This window comes from Phaethon aethereus (assembly GCF_964289735.1).
Source record: "Phaethon aethereus genome assembly, chromosome: 4".
NCBI classification, from domain to species: Eukaryota; Metazoa; Chordata; class Aves; order Phaethontiformes; family Phaethontidae; genus Phaethon; species Phaethon aethereus.
In genome coordinates, this window is record NC_138578.1 from 18043475 (window position 1) to 18064138 (window position 20664).

A 20664-nucleotide genomic window follows, 5' to 3' on the forward strand; every position below is an offset into this window, starting at 1 on the left:
CAGGAATAGTTAAACTGCGGAGAAAGAAGGCTGTAAGAAAATGGCATTCTTCAAGAAGTCTGTTCGAAGAAGGAAAACGGAAAAATATTTCAACTATGGTATGTTAGTTTTAAAAACAGAATGAAGCAGGCCAAAAGAGTTTGAGGAACACTTGCATAAAGGCATAAAGGGCAGTAATAAATTATTTTTCAAACTAATCAGGAGCAGTGAGCCTGTTAAGGTTTCTCTGTAGAATTAACAGAACATCACAGGATAAAGAGAGTTCTTGGAACACAAGACCACCACAGAGAAGTGCTAGCAGAGAAGTTCTAAAAGAAAAATGACAAGTGACCAACTGCTAGGACCAGACGGTATTCGCCCAGGTGATCTAGAGGAACTCAGGGATGAACGCAGCAAAGCCATTTGCTACAGTGTTCTTTGAACTGCCTCAGTAGAAGAAGGAAATATGCCAAATAGACTCTGGAGAACAGCAGGGAACTACATGGCAATAAGTCTGAAATTTATAAAAGACAAATTGGTAGCTGTGTTTAAAGCAAAGAGCAAACAATGGAATAAACACACTGGCAAGAGTCATCACTGCTTTTGTAATGGGAAGTCATGCTTCATTAGATTTCTTTCAACAAGCCACTGGAGACACAGACAAGAAAGATCCAGTTCGTAAGGTCTGCTGTTTGAATGCCAAAAAGATATTTAAAGAAAGGCAGGATGCGGTAGGGCACATAGGAGCATCCTTATGTTGATAAAAATAGTTTAAATCAAAAGAAACAGGGTTAAAAAAAGAATAGCAAGTCTTCAAAGTGGAGGGAAATCACCAATTTAATCCCCCTGTGTTATTAAATTTAGAAATGACCGGAGAGTGGAAGTGGTGTCAAATTTTGCTGATAGCTCTAAGTAATTCAAGGTAGTAAAACCAACAATCAAACATGAAAAAAAGCTAACACAATGACTGGGAGATAAAACAATAGGTGAAATTCACATAGAGAATTGCAAATCTGTGTCCAAAATGTGATCCGTGCCAACTGGGTAGAACCAAGGCTGCACCCCTATATAATTGCATTGTTCTTATGCTTGTCCCTAGACATGTACTATTCAGCTCTGTTAGAGTACCGAGTTTGATGGACTTTTGGTCTAACCCAGTACGGATGTTCTTGAGTCTCAGCAAACTATTCATCCGTTAAACAAAAGAATAACATCATTAATGTAGATTAATAGAAAAAGGCATGGAATTTCCAAGTGGAATGTGTTAACATCCTAAATGATTTTGGATTTTGAATGCTCTAAACAGAGTTCAAGTTATTGAAGTTTACTGCCAAATGGTTTCCTATTCCAGAAAACTGGCAGAACCCATGGTTCTATAATACCCTAATAACTAGAGATGTTCATTTGAGTATTTTGAGTAATTCCCATCATAAGTCAGCATTCACGAAGAATTATCTGTGATAAGGGGAACTTACCTATGTAAATCCTGTACATATTAATAAAAGACCAGACATTCATATTTCTGTGCTTGTTTTCCTAACACATGACCACTTGGAAGTAACTCATTAAGTCATTGCTGTGAAAGAGATATTCCACAGTAAAGATTATTATATTTTACTCACTTTTTTAACTATAAGAATTATTCTTTCAAAGAACTTAAGTAGCAAGTTTGAAACTTAGAATTTGTAATTAAAAAGCAAAAAGAAAAACCAGAAACCAATCCTAATAAAGCACTGTTTAGATATTACCTTATTTATGTTGATGAGTCTTGTAAGCATGCACTAATTGTTGTTCTGGATTTTGTGTGGTATTTAGGTAGCTAGTGAGCTAAATAATAATTAAAAAAAAAACCCCTACAAAAAAACCCCAACACAATACCCCCCCAAAACAAAACAAACAAAACCAAAACAAAACAAAAATACAAACCCCACCCTGTCAGCCTTACGATTATGGATTTCACACATGCACACAAAAAAAGTTAAGATGCACTGCCACAGCAAAAGATAAATTCAAAAAGGAATGTCTTTTCCCAGTCTAGCAGAAGATAGATCTCAGCAGAAGCATACAATGCTGCTCTCACTTCTTCTGATTACCCCATTTTCTTCATGCCTATGCTGTTCCAATTCAGCCATTAAAGTAGCAGGGTAAAATTATAAAATATTAAGTGGTTACAGGAATTGAGTCTTTGGTTCCTTCTGGCAGAGGTTTTTTTTTTAAGTTTCCAGGGTCTACAAAAATAACAAAACTCCAGAGCATGTTCTGCTAAGACTTCCAGAGCCATGGAGAGTAGATAATTAAGCACACTGATAATCTCTAGTGAAAATAATCAGCTGTAAGAGTACTTGCAAGAGGGGATAAAAAGTTTTCAAAAGAAAGGAAGGTTTATCATTCACAGAAAGTGAAGAATAAGTAGATGTGTTAAATATGTAAAGGGAGAGAAAAAAAGGCCATAAGAAGTTACAATCTCATACACCTAATATTGTAAAACACTGTGCAGAAAAGACTCATATCTTCATGACATTCCTAGATTTTTTTTAAATTACACTTAATATGTAAATGAAGCATAGCATAGATTATAAAATGTGGAAGAGTCTCAACACGATACTGCTAAACATGAAGCGTTAATTATAAAGTAATAAACTTCATTAGCTTCAGAAAAACAAGAATAGGGTTTTTTATATGAAATAGCTACAGTTATGAATCTATTTCATTTCCATATTCAGTATGATTTGAAAAGCCCAGTAATACTTATTACATTTAATTCTTCACATAGTTTGTCTCAATTTGCCAAAAATATTATCTGAAAACAGTAACAAAGATAACATCACTCAGAAAAGTCTATAGGAAAGAGTAGTTCTAAGCTGAATTTTCTTTCAAGCTGCTTCAGAAACAGTATTATTATATCTTTGATAGTTCTTAGACATATATCTGTAATGTATTTTGATTTTAAATTGAGATATAACCAAAAAAGATGTCAGCATTCCAGTGCAAGTTTTTATTCCTTCTCCTCCCATTGCTTATTACAGCATGGCGAAAGAGAAACCACATTTTTTCACTCCTCCTTTCATAATCAGGCAATACGTTATCCCAACAACTCCCAGAGCACAGGGAAAACATTATAATGTCCAAACGGAAAAGGAACTTCTCACTTCAGTATCCTTTGTCTCACATGAGGCAATGAAGCCTTAAAATTGCCACCTCAGGAATATTAGAAACTTAATTTTCCAGTTTGGGACTTGTCAACATATTGCAGCAGAACAAAACCAGTTAAACCTCCAGTGGAAAAAAAAAAAACCCTATTTTTCTATGCTCAGCACTCTGTTGAAGAGTATACAATACCTCAAAAAACAATGTGTTTAGCAATGAAAGTCAAGATGTTTCTTCCTTCTGCCGACAGATGGCGCAGTGGCGCCTAACCTGCCCAATGCAAAGGGCGGCATTCATTCACAAATCGAAATTTGAGAGAGTTAAGCCCATTCATAACAAAATGTGTAAAGCCTTATTTTTCTGTGGGGGTACCTCTAACTTCCTTTGTGTTGCCCCATTAGATCGTTGCGATCTTACAGACTATAATTTTTGGTTTACATTGCAACAGGGCACCTACAACTCGCGCCATCCATTATCTTCATATGTTCTGTAAAGATCCATCGCTGATAACCCACACCGCTAGACAGAATACCCACTGAAAGCTTTCCAAAATCTTTTGTCCTAATAAATAAGGTCACTGCTATTAAGTGTGTTGAATAACACTTCATGTAAAAGGATGTTGTAAGAGCCACAGAAAGATTCTTTGATGTACAAACTCTGTAACAAAGCAGCTTTTATAAAAAACACTGGAAAATTACATGGAGAATAGGGACCCAGTCAAGATTAAAACTTTCTTTCCCCCAGTACCTGTTGGTTACATATAGAGTAACAATTATCTACAGAAACTACGAGGCACCAAATACGTTTTCATAATTCTTTCAAGGGCTCTCAAACACTCTCTTTGACATACGGCTATTCTGCCACAATTGATTTGCAGTACTTTTTAGTTACTTCCTCTGATACAAGTAACATCTTCTAACATTTAATGCTTAGTACACTGAAGGGGAAAAGTACAGAATACACAAGATTATCAATCAATGGAACCACTGAATTTCGTTTTCTACCAAGGAAAGAAAAAGCAAATAGCTACATCCAAGTCACTACTGGAATGCTTGCCTCGCCTTGCATCTTACCTCTGTCAGGGCAATACTTGTATTAACATTAAGATTCATGTCTCAGCATGAGCTATGAAGTAAAACATTCAGTTTATTACATACAGCCTATAAATTGATACTGAATAAGAATTAAAACTGTGACGAAATCCAAGTCTTCCGCATGAAAAAACATAACTGAACAAAAAAGGACAACAAATTTTACAGCAGCTGGAAATGCTAGATTTAATTATTAAAGAGAAATCATGCAGAGAAGTTAGCTGCCTAGCATGATTTATAACAAATGCAAAGGAAAAGTCATGTGAAATTCTCAGTTAATCAACAGAAATACCCAATAATAAGAATGCCAGCACTTTGTATTTCTATGGATGATGAGGATTTGAAAAAGTAAGACCAAAAATTAAAGGGAATGATGCCACACAAAACACTTTAAGGGGGCAGGTTAGTTTGTAAATTACAGCAGCAGTTACACTTTTACTGAAAAAAACTACAGAAGTGTGTTTCCCTCACAGATGCAGAATGAAGAATCCTTGTCCATCTGCTCTAGAAAGTTTTCTGAAAATTACTGTGTTGCACTGTCCATTGATCCTCTACACACATTCATGATGTGCAACATTACGATTGGTTCTGTAGAGTAACTTTTCGCTCATTTTCCTATTCCTTCATGTGAATCTTCCAGACAAAAAAAAAAAAAAAAAAACACACACAAAAAACCCCACCAAAAAAACAACACACACACACGTTGCTGGAAGAATATTCATTAAAAATACTTTACACAAGCATTAAGATATGGCATCACTGATTTTGGCAAAAATCCAGTAGTGCCATTCAACAGCAAACTGAACCTTTGCCAGAAAGATGAAACACTGTGATGCTTGAACAGTCCAGGCCTAAAACACTAGTAGGTTTACATATTTAGAATTCTATAAATATGTATATTCACACACAAATACATGAAGAGATTTATATAAGACAGGATGCATATCCAAGGCAAAGGGCACTCCTGTCATAAATTATAAAATAAAGTCAATTAGAGTACAAAATTCCCTCCCCCTCCTCACACCAAATCCAATTATTCTCGTAGGCCTGACTCCACAGCAGTCTGCACACATAATCTAAGACATAGTGCGAATCACCACATTTTTCAAGGTCATTTCTAGAAAGCAGTCCAGGTGGTAGCATGAAACTAGTTGTTGGAATTCAGACATAAAAAGGTTCCTCTTCAAGATTTTCAGCTCTACTAAACCTTCAGGGTGAGATTTTGAAAAAAACTTGTGCATATAAATCCCAGGGACACTGGGCAAAATTTAAAGTTATTAGGGTTGCAAGTTATGTTAGGAATGCTCACATTTCCACATTCACTGTAAAAATGTGTGTTTCAATGCCACCTCACTAGAGAAATTAGTGGAATATTGCTTCATCAGGCCTCTTTGAGGCTTAATCACATTGTAAAATGGGTAAAATATGTCTCAAGTCTCCCCGTGACCTCCCCGTATGTCTACATTCATAGATGTAACTACTTATAGAGGTAACAGTGAAAACATAGGTGAAGAAAGGATCAGAAAAAAAATAGGAAATAAAAAGGTTGACCTTTGACTCTACTCAGCTGTAGAAAAAACCCTCCTTCACCTCCAAAGCAAATTTTTTCCTGTGTTTTTTTGCAATACCAGCTTAGAAGAATGACAGCATAATGGGCTCACTCATCATTTGTTATCTTATATTATCACCTACTAAAAAAAGGAGTGGCCAGGCACTAAAGAGGAAGACTTTTTTGTCTTTGTCCAGGCTGCTAAGCTGTAAGGTACAGCCCTCTAGAGAGGGTGGGAGATTGCATCTTCCGTGAGGGAAGCTGAGCATCTCCAGTTTGAAGGAGCTTCTGGGGTGCAGGACTGCAGAGGCAAAGGAGGGGTCTGCAATGTGAATGGAGACAGAGAATCCTGACAAAAAGGAAGAAACAGAAAAATAGCCAAGCCAAGATGACAGATGCCCTTCTTGCCACCAGACATAGAAGTAGTGGATTTGCAGATTTTGCTGCTGTTCAAAACACTTTATTTGAAGTTTCTGAAACAGAGAGAATTGCCTTGAGAAGACAGGGAGGAGAGAAAATAAATCTTTTCAACTCCTTTTAACGTAAATCTATCTCACGCAGACACTCAGAATTTTCTGTATATCTAAAGTTACAGCACAAACTGGAACAGTATGCAAAAAACCCACCCTTGCTTTACAGACTCTTCCTGTGCTTTTGGTCATCCTACTTTATGGAAAGGGTATAGACACTTCCCTCAATGTTCTGACCAACACAGGGTCCCACCACATGGAGACACAGCAAAGAAAGGTCCAATCAGACCTTATGCAGCAAAGTGAACGTGTGCCACACTGGGTGCTGCTTCTCTATCTCCTCCTGGCTGTGACAGAATTGCTAAGTGGACACTTCTCAATCCATTTCTGGAAGGAAAACATCTGTCCTGTAATTGCAATGAATTAAGAACCAAATAGGAGTGGTATCTTCCCCTTTGAACCCTGTGCAACTTTTAAAGTGTCACACAACAAATACATCACGTTTCAGTTCACATGGGCAGTTGCTAAGCACAGCACTACCTTTCCTAGTATTACCGATTTTCCTAGGCTTCTCCTTCCTCTTACAATGACCATTGTTACCCCATTTATAATCAAATACTATACAATAATATATAACTACAGAACTTTGTTACGAAGCTTGTCTAAATTTCCCATTGCTTTCTCCTGTCCCTATGTGCCCCAAATACCAGACTTCAGTTTTAAATGATGACAAGATATTTTGCCTTTTATTTTAAAACTGCCCTTGCCTTCAAAAGAAAAAAAAAATAAAAGAAAAAGAAAAAATAGTGTTCTACAGAAAACTTTATAAGACTAGATTGCTCTATCACTAGATTGCTTTACTATGGTGCAAACCTGTCCCAAACCTGACACACATATTGCAAGGCTCATCTTTGTCATGACTTCTTATTGGGAGAATTAAAACCAGGTAGCAGTAAATATACTACAGATCTTTAAAAAAGAAATTTGGGGGTTGGATTTTTGCTGACCAAATGTTATCATGGCATATTTCATGTGTGATCTGAAACACCAGAAATGCAAGTCTAAATAAGAACGAAAAAAGTATAACAGTTCCTGTCTCTGTATCTTTATCCCTCACTCAACCAGCCACGTCTCCTTTCTCCTCATAGCTCAGGTGGCAAAGCTTGTTTCTGATCTGAACCATGCATGCTCGTTGCAACCATTTTAAAAAAAAAAAAAAAAAAAAAAAAAAAAAAAAGAGTTGCAGTTTTGGAACTAGCCATTGCCACAATCACAAAATGCTTTTAAATGTGATCAAAACCACATTTGCATATACCATTCTTCAGGGCTAAATGTTATAGGAAAACACTATTTTCCAAGAAATTGTTTAATCTTTTTGTTGTACACAGGATCTACTCATTTTCTTCAACTATCACAGCAGGGAAATTCCTCATCTTAGGATATTATTGATGCAAAATACTTATATCAAATTTTAAAAGGAATGGGAACTGGGTGCATGCAGGTGCCCAAACCACACCATCTAAGATAGCCAAAACAATCTTTAGCTTAGGGCTCATCATCTGCTACTCTGCTTTCCTTACAGGTCCCCAAGTTGGAGCAATGAAACAGATCAAAGGCTGTATCAACTGTTTTGAAAGTCCTTTTTCTCTTATTTGCAAATCCTTCCTGTCACATGCCTAGAAGTGTGTTGTGACATGACACGACACGTTAGGACCAAAACACAGGTATCAACAGCGACACCCATTCATACAACGGGAACATACCTACCAATTGCAATACACAGCATGTCAGCAGCCCAACACAGCACAGATTCATTCCCATTAAGTGATGGAATATATCCAGTCTAGTCAGGGGACAGATCCATTTCTGGGCACAACAAAAGAACTGCAAGTTTTCTATAGCCTGGAGCACCCTTTTAAAAGGTTATGAGGAACACCATGGCTAAAAAGTATCATGGTGCTAAAACAAGTCAAGCACACTGGACAAGAGGTGTGAAAACCAGACCATACCGTGGATGGACAGAACACAGTACACAGAAATGTCTGATTGTTGATGTGATACCTGCAGATTCAAATGGATGTGACTAACAGTTCCCCCTTCCACAAAAGCAACATAAAGCTGAATGCTAACTGCATGAGATACCAGGTTTGTTATTTAAGCATTTGGTAGAATCCAACAGTTGTATATCCTCAATTTGCATACCTGCAAGAAGTGATGCTAGATCTAAGCTTTTCCAGCACAGTAACAAAACCAAACTTGATAAAACAGACTGCTGCTATTTTAGTACATTAGTTTCCATTTAAGTTCAACCTGACGAGTTAAATCCCCTGAGCCCTCATACTGAGACAGCACACATTCAAAACAGCATCAACTTAAAAAAATATCACCTGACTCTTATCCTAGAGAGTTGTCACAGCAAAACTCAGAGCTGTATTAAAAATCTAAGTTGATGCTCAGTGTGAATTTCTTCCAGACATCATAAAAGGTGTCCTGAGACTGAAATAAGGCTAACAGTTGAAGTTGTCACTGAACAACTATATTCGTTGATAGCCCATATTTACATGACAGAACCCTTTGCTTCACACAGATTTCCAACATACACACACACACCCCTTTGTGAACAGTTTGCATCTGCAGAAAAAAGTGGGCTATTCATTTAATCAATAATGCCATGTCATACACAGAGCTTCTGCATAAATCCAGAGCAAAAGATGTCAAGCATGTCCCACTCCAATGATTATCAGGCAACAAAGTAAAAAGATACACTTTTCATCTCCACAGGACTGTCGCCAAACCCTTGATGTAATAAACGAAACATGCCTGCTATTTCACCATTGCAAAATGGTACTGTAGATATCTTACAACATCTCTGTTTGCAGGAGGGGGTAACTAGCTGTAGATGAAGTGCAGATATGTTATTAAACAACGCACAGCTTGAATCCTGGGGCCAACACAGATGACCTTTAGAACATAAGCACTGTCTAAGAAAAATATGCTTTCATCTTTGGGGAGTATTTTTTCAAGTAAAGATTTAAGAGAAAAACAGTTTAGAAATAAGTTAAGCACAAATGTGCCTTCAATCTCTTAATGCTTCATTTTAAAAACAAAACCACAAGTAGTATCACATGTCAGAAGAAAGACTAAGTACTCTTTAAGCAGAATACTGGTGATTTTAGTGAGATTTAGCTTCATTTTCATTTAAACAACCCAATAATTAGAGCACAGAGAAAGGAGATAAGTGATGTAATTGAGATCCAAAAGTGGAAGTATGACTAAAGTGATTCAGAAAAAAGGCTTGTATTTTTATTAAGAGTCTATAAAAACAAAGGCCATTATTTCACTTTAGAATCCCTTAAGTGGGATGAAAATACAAAAACATAACCAAACCACACCGAGCCATGTAAAACATAAGGAAAATGGTTTGAGAGATGGATTAAGCGAAATAGCAAATGATACAAAAAGAAAAAAAGAGTAATTTCTCGTTCTGCACTTAACAGGCTCTTATCATTTATCTTCAGTAAGGTGTGTTTTTCAGAGTTGTATTTTGACTGTGACACTAAGCAGCTTTAACACGTACAGTGATATTTGCTTCATGGAAAAGAGCAGCAATAGTATGACAAAATTCCTTCTCCCACAAACTATGGCTTGCAGATTCTGACAAGTTCTGAGCTGCTCTACACAGCCTGTTTTTCCATGAAAGTTAGTGGCAAACTATCAAAACACCCTGTGACTGCAAAGCACCTTTCAGGAAGGAACCTCCCGTGCCTGAAAAGCCTGTATCACACATTGGAATCCTCAAACACAGTCAGCTTGTTATGTTTGGGTGGTTTGGGTTTTTTTTTTTTATTTTAATTTATTTCTTACCTCAAATTCAGCATGGCGGTTAATATCCTCTGCTCTCTGTCTGCTCAAGATAAATTCTGCTTCATTAGCCACTCTTACCAAATGCTCCTTCATGGTTTGACTCAGCAACCTGAGGACAGAGAATATTTAAGAACTGCCTTGAGAGAATGAAGTCCTAAAATAAAAATCCGTAAATACAGTATATATACACAAATATTTTGAGCTCTGTTCCATAACTGACTTTACTGTGTTAAGAAAATGGTATAAATAAGGTTGAAGGGTAATTTTCTGGCTACTAGTAAAATTGTATTTCAATAGTAAAACAAACTAAGTATTAAATTAAATGTAAACACTCTAGACAGTCATTCCTTCTACCTGAAATATAGATATGTAAGAAAATCTTTCACATACACACAACACAAGATAAAGTAAGCAGCTTATGCATAAACATCCAACGCGAAAGCCCTAATGTAACTGATGTAAAGTCTAAATAAAAAAATTGTGAACTGCACTGCAGTATAGTTTTTTCTCCAATTGTAAAATAAAAATTTTATGGTAAGTATACATTTAAGTAATATTTTCAGGGTTATAAACATCCTCAGTCTCACAAATGAAATGCTAAGATATACATTGTTCCAGGTTATGTACAGAATAAAGCTGTAATTCAATCTGAGTTTTCTGAGGCCTTCATAAACCCTGAGTTTATGAATGGCAGCAGAGCTGACAAGTTGAATTACAACCCAATTATTCTGTGAGTTCACATATTGTTACTAAAAACATTTCCTTTTTAATTAGTTACATTGGGATTCATAAAATTAAAACTGGCTATACAGGAGCTACGCTGTTTTAGAAGGTGCACATTTTCACAGGATCACTCAAAGATACACCAGATAAATAATAAATAAAATAATCCACTACATGCTCTGCTGGTTAGTTTTTCCAAAACATCCGGTATTAAAGTTTTGGGTTTTTTTTTTTTGTAAAGGTTTTAAGTTGCAAATGTAGAAAAGAGTAGCAGAACATAAAATCACTTGTTAGTCTTGCACATACAAGCTAAAGCACGTTTCAACAAGTTCAGAATCTACTCAGAGCCCTTCTTTAAAAACACAGGATTTATTATGCAGTATAATAATGTTACAATGTTAACTTTATGCCCTGGAACTTTTTCAGCTGAACTTAGGCTCCACCTGTCTACCTGTACGTTTGGCAGTATGATCATCAATGCTCCGCTGCCTCTTTTCCTATGCTAGCCACAACTCCACACTTGCAGTAGGCTTGCAGGTCACAAGCCTACTCCAATGAGAAGAAATCCAGAGCGGAACAACACCCAAAGCTCTTTGTTCATTGCCTCTCTCACTACAACGCTAGGAAAACTGCAAGACAACAGCCAAATGAGGCCGTGTGATCATGAATCAGTTAAGTCAGTGGACTACTGTCTCCACGTAGATGAATTCTTGAAACAAGAAATACACACAACTCATTACTTGAAGCACAACTTCACCTTCTGTTTGAGGAGGCTTGTACAGAAGCCACTGGTTTAGAACCATGATATAATTTTTTTAATTTTTTCTATTTCTAGTCACTTTTAGAATGGAAGTAGCTGCTGATCAACAAACATAAAATTTGGCCAATTTATCTGCATGTATTAGTGACAAACTTTTACTTTCAAAAAACTTGCAGAACCAACATTGCTGCAATAATGTAACTTCAATTTCTTAACTTTTTGTGGCTTCAAAAAAATTGGGAAAATAAACTAGTTAAGAAGGCATTGCTTGTACACTGAGAAAATAAACCCCAAACCTCTGTCTCTAATAATTTACAATAATGTTCAGCTAAAAATAGAACCCTACTAATAACCAGCAACAAGAAACTGCAAAACCAGTTTCACAGTCTGAGCAGATTCCAAGCATTTGACTCCCTTCTTTTCTCCAAGATCCCCAGTAGCATATTCAAATCTGTCACATAAGTATTTAAATAAACAATTTCTTATTAAAGTAAGAACTGCCTAAAAAATAGGTGGATCATAAATACTCATGTATTACAGTATCATGTATATAATTTACATTTAAGACAGTTGGACAGTATCCAACTATTTTGATTGAGTTTGTCCATAACAATACCTTCTGCTAACCTGATGGGACTTTGAAAAATATAGTTATCCTCTAAAAGTCACACTTATTTTCATCCGTTCAAGAAAGCACCCTATATAATAGTTGTTTTTAACGCTTTACAACAGGGATTTTCCTTTTTATTTACCAAACGTAACCAGTAAGCAGCACAGTACACGACTGACTGTACACTGGCACTTACTATGCATTTGCAGAGATGATGGACGTGTTCCAAACAAAGCAAAGAACTACATTCCCTCACATAAGAACAACCTTCTCAAAACAGACTAGAAGTGTACCTAGTGAAAACAAATAGCTTCTAAGTAGCAGAAAGAGCTTGGTCTCCTATGGATCATTTGTCACTTTTGTTATGCCCACCTCTCCTTACTAATCCCATGTACTTTCCTCATTTTCTCTGTGACATTCCACACAGTGCTAGGCCAGCTAGATAAAGCTTACACATGGTTTTGTAGATAAACCCTAGTCAAATTTGTCATTTTGGCAACCAAAAATTCTTATGGCTAACTAAGGAATTTTCCAAGCTTAGCATAAGCACCTACTGGTAACCTTTAAGCTGTTTTCAGAAAAAGATAAAAGCTTCATATTATTAGGTATCAATTATTACACGATTACTTCCCTTCTTTCAAATTGCCAAATTCAGCAAGTAAAGGTCTTCAGGAGCTGAGGATAAAAATTATTTACCAATACAAACAAAGCCTATATGAAATAATTTACTGCTTTATACCATATGACAGATGTGTTCATTATTTACATTCAAGAACTTCAAATTTTGATCTTTCTTTTCAGTCACCTTTTCCAAACACTGCATATGCTTAAGATTAACTTTCTTCTAATAAACAATTCAAGTTGTATGATTATCTAGCTCAGTTTGGATTTTTTTTCTGAGAACAGTATCCACATACATAGCATGCCACTCAGATTTCTCTTCTGAACGTACCTCTAAGTGCAGAACTTAGCAGACTAAATATAAATCTATACATAAATGTAATGATGGCATGATACAACAGGGGAGTCTATACCCATCATTAAAAATCAAAGGCAAATACAAGCTCTCAGCATCTCTATAAATGAACACACCTCTGCTCATATGTCTAAAATTAAGTTTTAATCATCTACTTCTAAACACTAATTTCGGGAACCTTGGCAGCTGCTACTTTTCCATTTGAGGCAAACAAAATGATGAACAGAGATTTGCTAAGTGTAGTTCGTCGCTTGCAATAGAAACAACTGTTTCCAGCTGAGCAGACCACTGCTGAGGCAAGGACAAGAATCTGACACTTGCAAAAGTATTAGTTCATCCCCAAACTACATACAATGCATTTTGTACACACGTGAGTGGCTATAAAGCTGTATTAACTAGATCAGGTAACTTAAGGAGATTCAAATGTTTTCTTCTAAAGTAAAAAAAAAAAAAAGATGCTTAGAAAAATCTGATTTCCTCGCTAAGACAGTAAGCACACTTCATGGATTTGAAGGATCATAATGGTTCTTTCTGGTACCTGCTCTGGCCTCCTACACAGAATTGATCATGCATGTTTCCCCCAAAATAATTCCATTTCCTCCATCAAGTCTGTACCTTCCGTTTGAGCTACAGCACAGCTTTCAGAAAGATGCCCCAACTTTTTTTTTTTTTTTTTTTTAAGATTTTAAAATATTTTATACCATGTTCCCCTATAAAGAAGTTTTATAAGGTAATTAGTGTCAACTAAAAACAAACAAAAAACCCCAACCCCAACTATTCCTTGTCTGCTTTTATCCTGTTTTTTATTCCAGCAACTAGATCATAGTTCTTTATCTGTTAAAGAAAAAGTCAATCCAAAACCTCCCTTTATAAATACTTTTTTTCACAGCAAAAAGACAGCTTTTCATTTCTTTGACTAAACAGATTAATTTAACTTCTTGTCCTTTTCAAAGTATGTACACCCAAACTGAAAGAAAAACTGAAGTCTAATAATTTCCTTCTTGCCTATGCTTCATAATCTCTGTATGCAGACCCATGGACCACGTTTGCCCTGTATTACTCTCTCACATACCTGTTTATTTTTTTCCACTGTTATTAAACACCAAAATGCTGCTGAATGTGTTGATTTACACTCCTCCTTCCCTGATAAAGACAAACCAGAAGGGAATCTATGACAAGCTATTGAATTAAGATTTTTTTTTTTTCCTGATCTTCAACACAAGAAGAGTGTGGATGGACATGTTCTGTAGAAGTTAAACCATAATACCTATGGGGGTAAAGACTCTGGATAACAGGCCCACTCCTCTGCTTTCAGTCCACACCAGATTCAAGGTCTCAAACAGACTTTTCTTTCTTTGTCTAAGAACTTTATTTCTGGACTGAAATATTTTAAAACATGTGATTAACTTTGAAAAGATGAACAGCCTAGTAAAAGCAACCAAGGGGACGGATCCCATGCTGGAAGTTAAATATATACTTGCATACTTTACTAGGTCAGGAATGAAGTGCTAAACCACTGAGAGGAGTTCCAGCCAAATACATGAGATATTCTGATTTTTACTGTTACGCTGAAAGAGAAAACTATGAGACACAAAGCAAGAAACCTTCTTACTTTGATTTCTGCCTGCGGAATGCTTAGATGATCAAGTAAAAAGTCAGGTTTCTCCTTATAACAAGCAAAAAAGAGAAGGTACAAGAGGAAAAAAATGAAACAGAAAAATATGTGGAAGCAAAGAAAGTAAGCGATGGATAAATTCTAGGTTAGTATTACTGATGTCCAATTATTATCAGTTTTAGTCAAAATATGGAAAAAGCTTTAGAGGTGACATTTACAACAGCTGTTTAGGCATAAATCTTTCAAAGTACTACAGGGAGAGATTATGTATGTTCCAGACACTACCACAACAGAGAACTCAGAGGTAGCCAAGAAAGGAGGATAAAGGTAAGCTCTCCTACTTGCACTCCTCATAAACCTAGTGTATAAGAGTCTGTTACTTCAAAAGGAGATACGTTCTACATGGATACACGCTGTCTTTTACGGGATCTGACTGCTCAATGTGCTAAGTGTTGGAATTACTGCTGCAAGGAGGTTTTACAATTGCTTTCTGGATACTTTACAGATATGCTATTCAGTCATCAAAAAATACAGACAATTCCATAATGTCCTAAAGACTGAAGTTTGAACACACTCCCTTAAAAAAAAAAAGAAAAAAATCACACAAGCTCGCCAAAATGCTGACTTGGACATGCAATAGCATAAAACTTAACAGCACTCCGAAAAGACAGCTAGGAGGGGACACACCAGTCCAACCTTTTGTATCTAGGATAGCCACTTAGGTCATGTCAGAGCCTAGTGAAAACTGATCTGAGGCTGTGTTCACATTCTGAGAGAGACTGCATGGTAGTACGACAGATGATTTCTGAAAATTTTTGATCAGATAGCAACAGTACAATACATGTATACACGCATGAGTGCAGTATAAATACCTTCTTGTTACTCTTGCATTAATTTATTTTTAAAAGCAGATGTTACAAAAATCTTTCTACATAAAAAAAATATTTAAGAATTCCCAGGCACTCAAAAATGGTTTCAGATTTTGCTTTTTGACAGACCCAGCAAATTAATGACATTCTCACAAGCAAAGCCTACCTTTGTTACATATATACCCTCCAAAGTTACTAGCATCTCCAATAATAAAAGCTTACATTAATTTTTAATCATTAAGACATAGCTCTCCCCAAAAAGCTTCTGCTTATTCATTAAGTTGCAGCAAAGATCATATGTTTCCAGTTACACAAAAATGATGCAATTTAAATCCATGCACAGATGATCAAACAAAACTCATTGAAATAAAAAAACTGTTTTAAAAATGCTCGTGCATGTCACACTACACCTTGGTGCACACACATGCACAAAAAAATCACGTAGTGTCAAAAACCCCACCTCAAGTCACTTATTCGTCTCTGAAACACATCCAGGCTACAACTTCTAATTTTCAGCACATTTAAAATGTTGTTTAAAGTCTAGCCTAATGATCTACCATAGTTCAAATTCACACATTAACAAAGCTGCTTCTGCTATGAAACAAAAACAGTAACAAAACCTCAGAAAATAAATCATCAAAAATCACTTTTACAAAACCTGCCACTTAAACAGAATGGGTTGCTAAAAATAAAAAGCAAGGAAATGTGGAAAACACTTTTTTTGCCCTCTTACAAATCAAGAATAAGGTGCAGGTTCTATGTTATCAGAATCTCAGGGCAAGGAGGCTGCAATAAGGGGAGCAGACTGGTAGCAATCAATTCTAGTTTGGATGTGACCACATTTATCATTTTTTTCCTAGGCCTTTTTTGGTCAATCATGCACAAAGCTTAAATCTGTCAGTTATCATCCATTTTTTCATTAATAGCTGTATTTTTCTAACTATTTTCCATCACAGTAGTTGCTCCTATGGCAACACATTCTCTAACATTCATTCCTTGAGAGTGACCGCACTATTGCAAGTGAAAGACAATTGAATGGGGCAGCCTACATCTGTCCCCTATTTTCCATTAGGAAAGTGTGCAAGTAATTGGCCAACTGGTTTGATTGCCAACTATTTCAATATTAAAAAATATTTGCATCTATGACCAGTCAAAAGTAATAGATACAATTTAAGAAAAGGCACAGCAGGTGACACATGTTGAAATTTTCTTAGTACAGCTACTTCTGGAAAAAAAAAAAAAGCTATAGCAATACAGAGGATTACAGCATCCCAGATTTTATGCTACTGGATGTTATGTATTGGGAGAATAATGCCAGTTACATCTGGTTATTTATGTAGAGGTTTGGGGCTTTTTTGGTTGGTTGGTGGAATTTTTACTTGCTAAGGATATTAGATTTGCATGCTGTCTGCTTGCCACCTTCTCCCAGTAACTTTTGAGTTCATTGGATAAGTCCAACAAATTTTTTTAACAGAAGGCTATAGAGTTTCTCAAAAATATTAATTTTATACAAGTTTTTTATCCAATGGAGGACAAAACCCCTTGCAGGCATCCTTAAAAAAAAAAAAAAAAGCTGTTTTCAACTGTACTGAAGCTAATAGAATGATAGAATGTCCAATATAGGAAGAGAATCCTCTGATAATGCAGGATAATTTTGATTAGATTTCACTCCTCATTAGACAACAGAGACTCTAACAATGAGAAAAAGCAACAGAAAAACAAACTTCATTACTTCTGCTTCTCCTGCATACACTTGTGAATCCTTACGTTTTGGTTGGTTTGATTTGGTTAAGGATTTGAAAGGGCAAAGGCAAAAGAGAGGAAATTATGCATGTATTCTGCTAGTTTAATGAGGATATCTTTCAACCAAACTTCATATGACAGTTTTTTAAAGGAACCACTGTCTGAATATTCATTTAAAGATGTATAAAAATATACATATAGAACACAGTACTTAATTCTTTGGATGACCAAGAAAACGATGCTTGAGAAAATTAAAATTAAGCATCTTCAAGAGTCTCTTCAACTGAAAATCAGAAAGAATAATTGCTGTAGCATCCTTAGGAGACTGATCCCTCAACCCCTGCCATGCCAAACCCATTATCACCCCAAAGGGGATAATAACTGTCATGCCTAGTCTCAAGCTCGAGTACGTTTGTTAGTGCACTGACTGATACAGAAAACAAGGTCTAGCATAAGAGATGTTTCACAGTAAAGTGTGCTAATGAATCAAAGCGACAGGAGAGAGTTTTAACCTTCACAGAGCAAAGGAGTTGTCTGCTAACTAGTCAAGTAGAGGAAGCAAGAGTCTAACAAAAGAGGCATTTGTACATGCAAGGAAGCAAAACAAAACTTCTGTGTTTTTTTCAGTTCAGAAATAATAGCTTGACCATTTCCTGCATAAGGAGGAAACACAATTAGTTTCATGGAGAAAAAAAAACACAAATATGTCTGGTTACCTTGGAATTCTCCAAAGGACAGGACCAGCTATGACAGGAAACCAAATTACACCTAAAGGATGGTTCCAGTGACTAAATTCCCTCATCAGTAAGCTCTCACACTGAGGCTCCAAAAACAGACTTTCCCTAAAGGGAGGACCCAAAGGTGAAAAGCAAGCACGAAGGCTGAAATCTAGACTGACAGAAGTTCAGCAGGCTAAGGAAAATGTTTCGCACTCTATACTTCTGCTCCACAGATGGCTCAGTACATAGAGCACCAGTGGGTACAGGTACCTATTTAACAAGGTTTCAAAGAGCATTAACAGTGTTCCCAGACATTACAATAATGGTGAACAATACTTACTCATTTTTATTAATGACAGATTAATGTTCAATGTAGCAATGCACTGAAATTGACATTTCCTTTCATGACCAGAGAGAGGTTCTTTTCCAATACCCACTCCTTCAGCTTTTCACTTATATGCTGTACATTCCTGTTTTTCTACAGGTTTTTTTTGTTGGTGGTTTTTCAGTTGAGGGTTTTTTTGGTGTTTTTTGTTTTTTTGTTTTGATGTGGGTTTTTTTAACTATGCTTGTAACCTGGCCTTCAAAAGACTTCAGTTGTGTATTTCAGTTTTAGGTAGGTTTACAATTCTGTATTTTCACATACTAGTCTCCCTGTTTAGAGATATTTTTTTTTCAGTTCAAGATTCAAAATTTCACTGGGCACAAGCAAATCAATTCTGCTATACATGTGCAGCAGACCTGATATATCTGGAAAGCCTGGGAGCAACTATATGTGTAACACATTAGTTACTTGTGAACATGATGAAATTCAGACCAACACATTCTGAATGCAGCACACGCACTGTAGATCTTATGAGTCCCAGAGGCAAACTTTCTGCATGTATTTCTGTCCAGGGAATCCTAGCCAAAACATGGCAAGCCTAAACATAAAACTTTCAACTGCTGTGAGAGAGAGAGGTACATTCATACCTTTCACATAAAAGCAAAAAATACATTTGAAAGCAACTATAAGAAGAGATTTAGATCTCTTCTTCTAGTCCTCTTTCTCTTCCAGAAAGATTTTTCAGTTGTCTTATTTGCCTGATAAACATAAATAGTAGAACACACTTCAAACTGGAATATCCCCTGGTATCTTTAGTCCAAAGCCAGTAATAAATACTGGGAATAAAACCCTTGTTTACAAAGCTTATAGGATGACCAAGACTTTCTCCACCAAGGCAGCAGACAATAGCAATTTTGTGATGCCACAAATACTAGGCAGTTCTTCTAGTCCTTAATTATATCTTATTTATTCTAACACTCTGCATGTCATGGTACCCCACAGACATCCTTCCTTACTTGCTGAAATCGGTTCTGTCCTTTGTATGACTACCTTGTTTTCTCTTCTTCACTACTTATAGAAACAATTTTAAAATTCAACTTTTATTATACAATTATGCAATTAAAGTCTAAATCAGAATCATTCAGCTATTTTAAGTTTTAGGTTTTAATTAAAAGATTTCAGCTTCTGGATGTTTTAAGACTATAATGTTATGGCAAAAAATACAAAAACCAGTAACAAATACAATAAAATACAAGGCCTGAAATGTTTTAGTGTAAATGTTAGTATATGTGCAAGAAAAATAATGTGTGACCTGCATAAAGAGAAGAAACGAGTAGTTCTGGAATATAGTTCATGTCATATGAGGGATAATAGTTTCATTTTAGTGAATGCTGAAAAGCCACAAAGCACCACAATGACCAATTCAGCAATAACTTTAAAGGCTCCTATAACAGCAATGGAGGAAAATGGAGATAGATAAAAGGAACCATTTTAAAGAAATTAATCCCCTCCCCTCTTCCCCACAACGAAAGTTATGTTCCCACTTTTTTAAAAAACAACTCTGCTATGAGTCAGAAATGAAATGAAGTAACAATTACTTCGATATTTTCTGCTAACCAAAACCACACTTTTCAGTCTTCAAGGGATCATTTGTCCTTGAGACAACCACTCTGTTAAGGCTAGACTGTAAGTTATTGATGTTGTTTATGGAAGTGGGGGAGTGATTCCATCTGTCCATGATGGGCACGGCAGGTTTTTAAAAGAAAATAGTCAATTCCAAACAGTTTACTGATAGAATGCTCCCTGAAAGCTTGACTTGGACAAGCTGAATAACTACTAGGTAACTGCTACTTACAACTGAGTCTCAGCAACTGATTTGTTCATGATAATCATCTTACACAGATGAACCTTACATTGTGGTTTACATGTGTGGGGGATCTCTACGTTATCTATGCTAATAAAACATTAATCAAGGGCCAAATTTATAGCAGGCACTTTATAAGTAAGGTCAAGACAGGTCAGCCTCACATAATAGGAAACAACTACAGGCTAGATCTTAACACTGTAACTGAACACCCTTGTTACTTTACCTTGGCCCTTGGGATCAAGACTAGTAGCAAAATGTTTTTTCTGCCTCAGAATGGTGTTTCCCTCACCATAAACTGAAATACAACCATTAAAAAGGTCATTATTTTTATGTATCTTGAGAACATCTACACATTTT

At 36.1% G+C, this 20664-nt stretch overlaps 1 protein-coding gene across 3 annotated transcripts in view; it reads right to left on the reverse strand.

Moving 5' to 3' along the window:
- LRBA (LPS responsive beige-like anchor protein) overlaps positions 1-20664 on the reverse strand; it is a gene marked incomplete at its 3' end in the record, with an annotated part of 428602 nt that overhangs the window by 266302 nt on the left and 141636 nt on the right. For all 3 annotated transcript variants that reach the window (XM_081999652.1, XM_081999651.1, XM_081999650.1), the window contains one exon: positions 10101-10209. In XM_081999652.1, the coding sequence (XP_081855778.1) occupies positions 10101-10209 (109 nt within the window). The remainder of the gene's footprint in view (positions 1-10100; positions 10210-20664) is intronic.